This window comes from Phytophthora parasitica (assembly GCF_000247585.1).
Source record: "Phytophthora parasitica INRA-310 unplaced genomic scaffold supercont2.40, whole genome shotgun sequence".
Lineage (NCBI taxonomy): Eukaryota > Oomycota > Peronosporomycetes > Peronosporales > Peronosporaceae > Phytophthora > Phytophthora nicotianae.
Genome location: NW_008649026.1, coordinates 584,985 through 586,126, shown reverse-complemented (window position 1 = coordinate 586,126; position 1,142 = coordinate 584,985). Strand labels below are relative to the sequence as shown.

At 51.2% G+C, this 1,142-nt stretch overlaps 1 protein-coding gene across 1 annotated transcript; it reads right to left on the bottom strand.

The window, feature by feature from the left end:
* Positions 1 to 251: 251 nt before the first annotated feature.
* Positions 252 to 1,090, bottom strand: PPTG_14192 (hypothetical protein; the record flags this gene model as incomplete). The annotated part of the gene is made up of 3 exons (XM_008911182.1): positions 252 to 636; positions 769 to 1,040; positions 1,067 to 1,090. 3 exons carry the CDS (start codon positions 1,088 to 1,090, stop codon positions 252 to 254), a joined length of 681 nt encoding a protein of 226 aa, XP_008909430.1.
* Between the last annotated feature and the right edge of the window lie 52 nt (positions 1,091 to 1,142).

The window sequence follows — 1,142 nt, the reverse complement described above, 5'->3', positions numbered from 1 at the left end:
TTATTGCGTGTCACGGACGACCTTGTGCACCGTTGCTGCGTTCCAGTACGAGAGTTCCCTTTCAGGAAGAGGATACTTTCTAGATGCAATGGAGTCATGGTTGGTGGTGCATACCAACTACTGCCTTCGCTTGACTAAAGAATCTCTCGACGACGTTCGAAGTCGGAGCGATCACAGCTACCTGATCGTTAAAGCGTGAAGTAGCTTGAGGAAGCCGTCTCGCACGCTCGAGCGTAACAGCGGCGAAACCTTCATCGAGCGACGTTGTCTCCGAAGAACTCGAGAGTGGGGCGGCCAGCGGCTCCAGCACTGCCTTTGTGTTCGTCACTCAGCGCGCCTTCACGACCCAACAGCACACTCACACAAGCTCGTTCGAAAGCAGGGCTTTTGACGATCGCTGCATCAGCAGCGAGGTAGTGGGCGACTTCTGGCTTCTGTGCAATGAGCGCGTCAAAGAGGTCGCGGACGTCGAGTAGTGTTACCGCGTCTGCACTTTGCAGCTTCTTCGAGGTTGACTCGAACATCTTGAGATTGCCGAGGATCGACTTCAGCTGCTCCTCCTCTCGCCGGGTTGGCAGAAGCCCAGTTAGCTCGTCCTCGTCGTCGTCACTAAGAAACGCCTTCAGCTCGAAGTATCTGTTAACTATAGCAAAAGTAGATGACCAGCGAGTGTCCTGTCTAGGAACAGGTCGAAGGAGCGTTTTTTTTTACTAGCACAAAATAAGCATATTACATTTTAGAACACACATAATCATAGATTTAACTCACCGTAATTTTGCAGACACCAGCAGCGAATTTTTCACCTTGTAGATCAACTTCTGTACCTTATCGAGTAGCTTGTCGTCGTCAGCGAGAAGTAAGTTCACCGCTAGGTTCAGACGATGGCTGGTGCAGCCCACCATCGGAACCTGCAGCTGATCAGCGACAGCACCGTTCACGGAGCAATTATCTCCGACAATGTAAGCGATACTGGCTTTGTTCCGGCCATAGTAGGAAAGAATGACGTCCAGGAACTTGACGTGGCTGCTGCAGTGTGGTCGCTGATCTTATTATCAATAATTGGCACCATAGCGATCAGAATGTTCTGCATCTTGCCGTCGTGGCGAAACGACGCAAAGACTGCGACATAATGCTCCGACCGG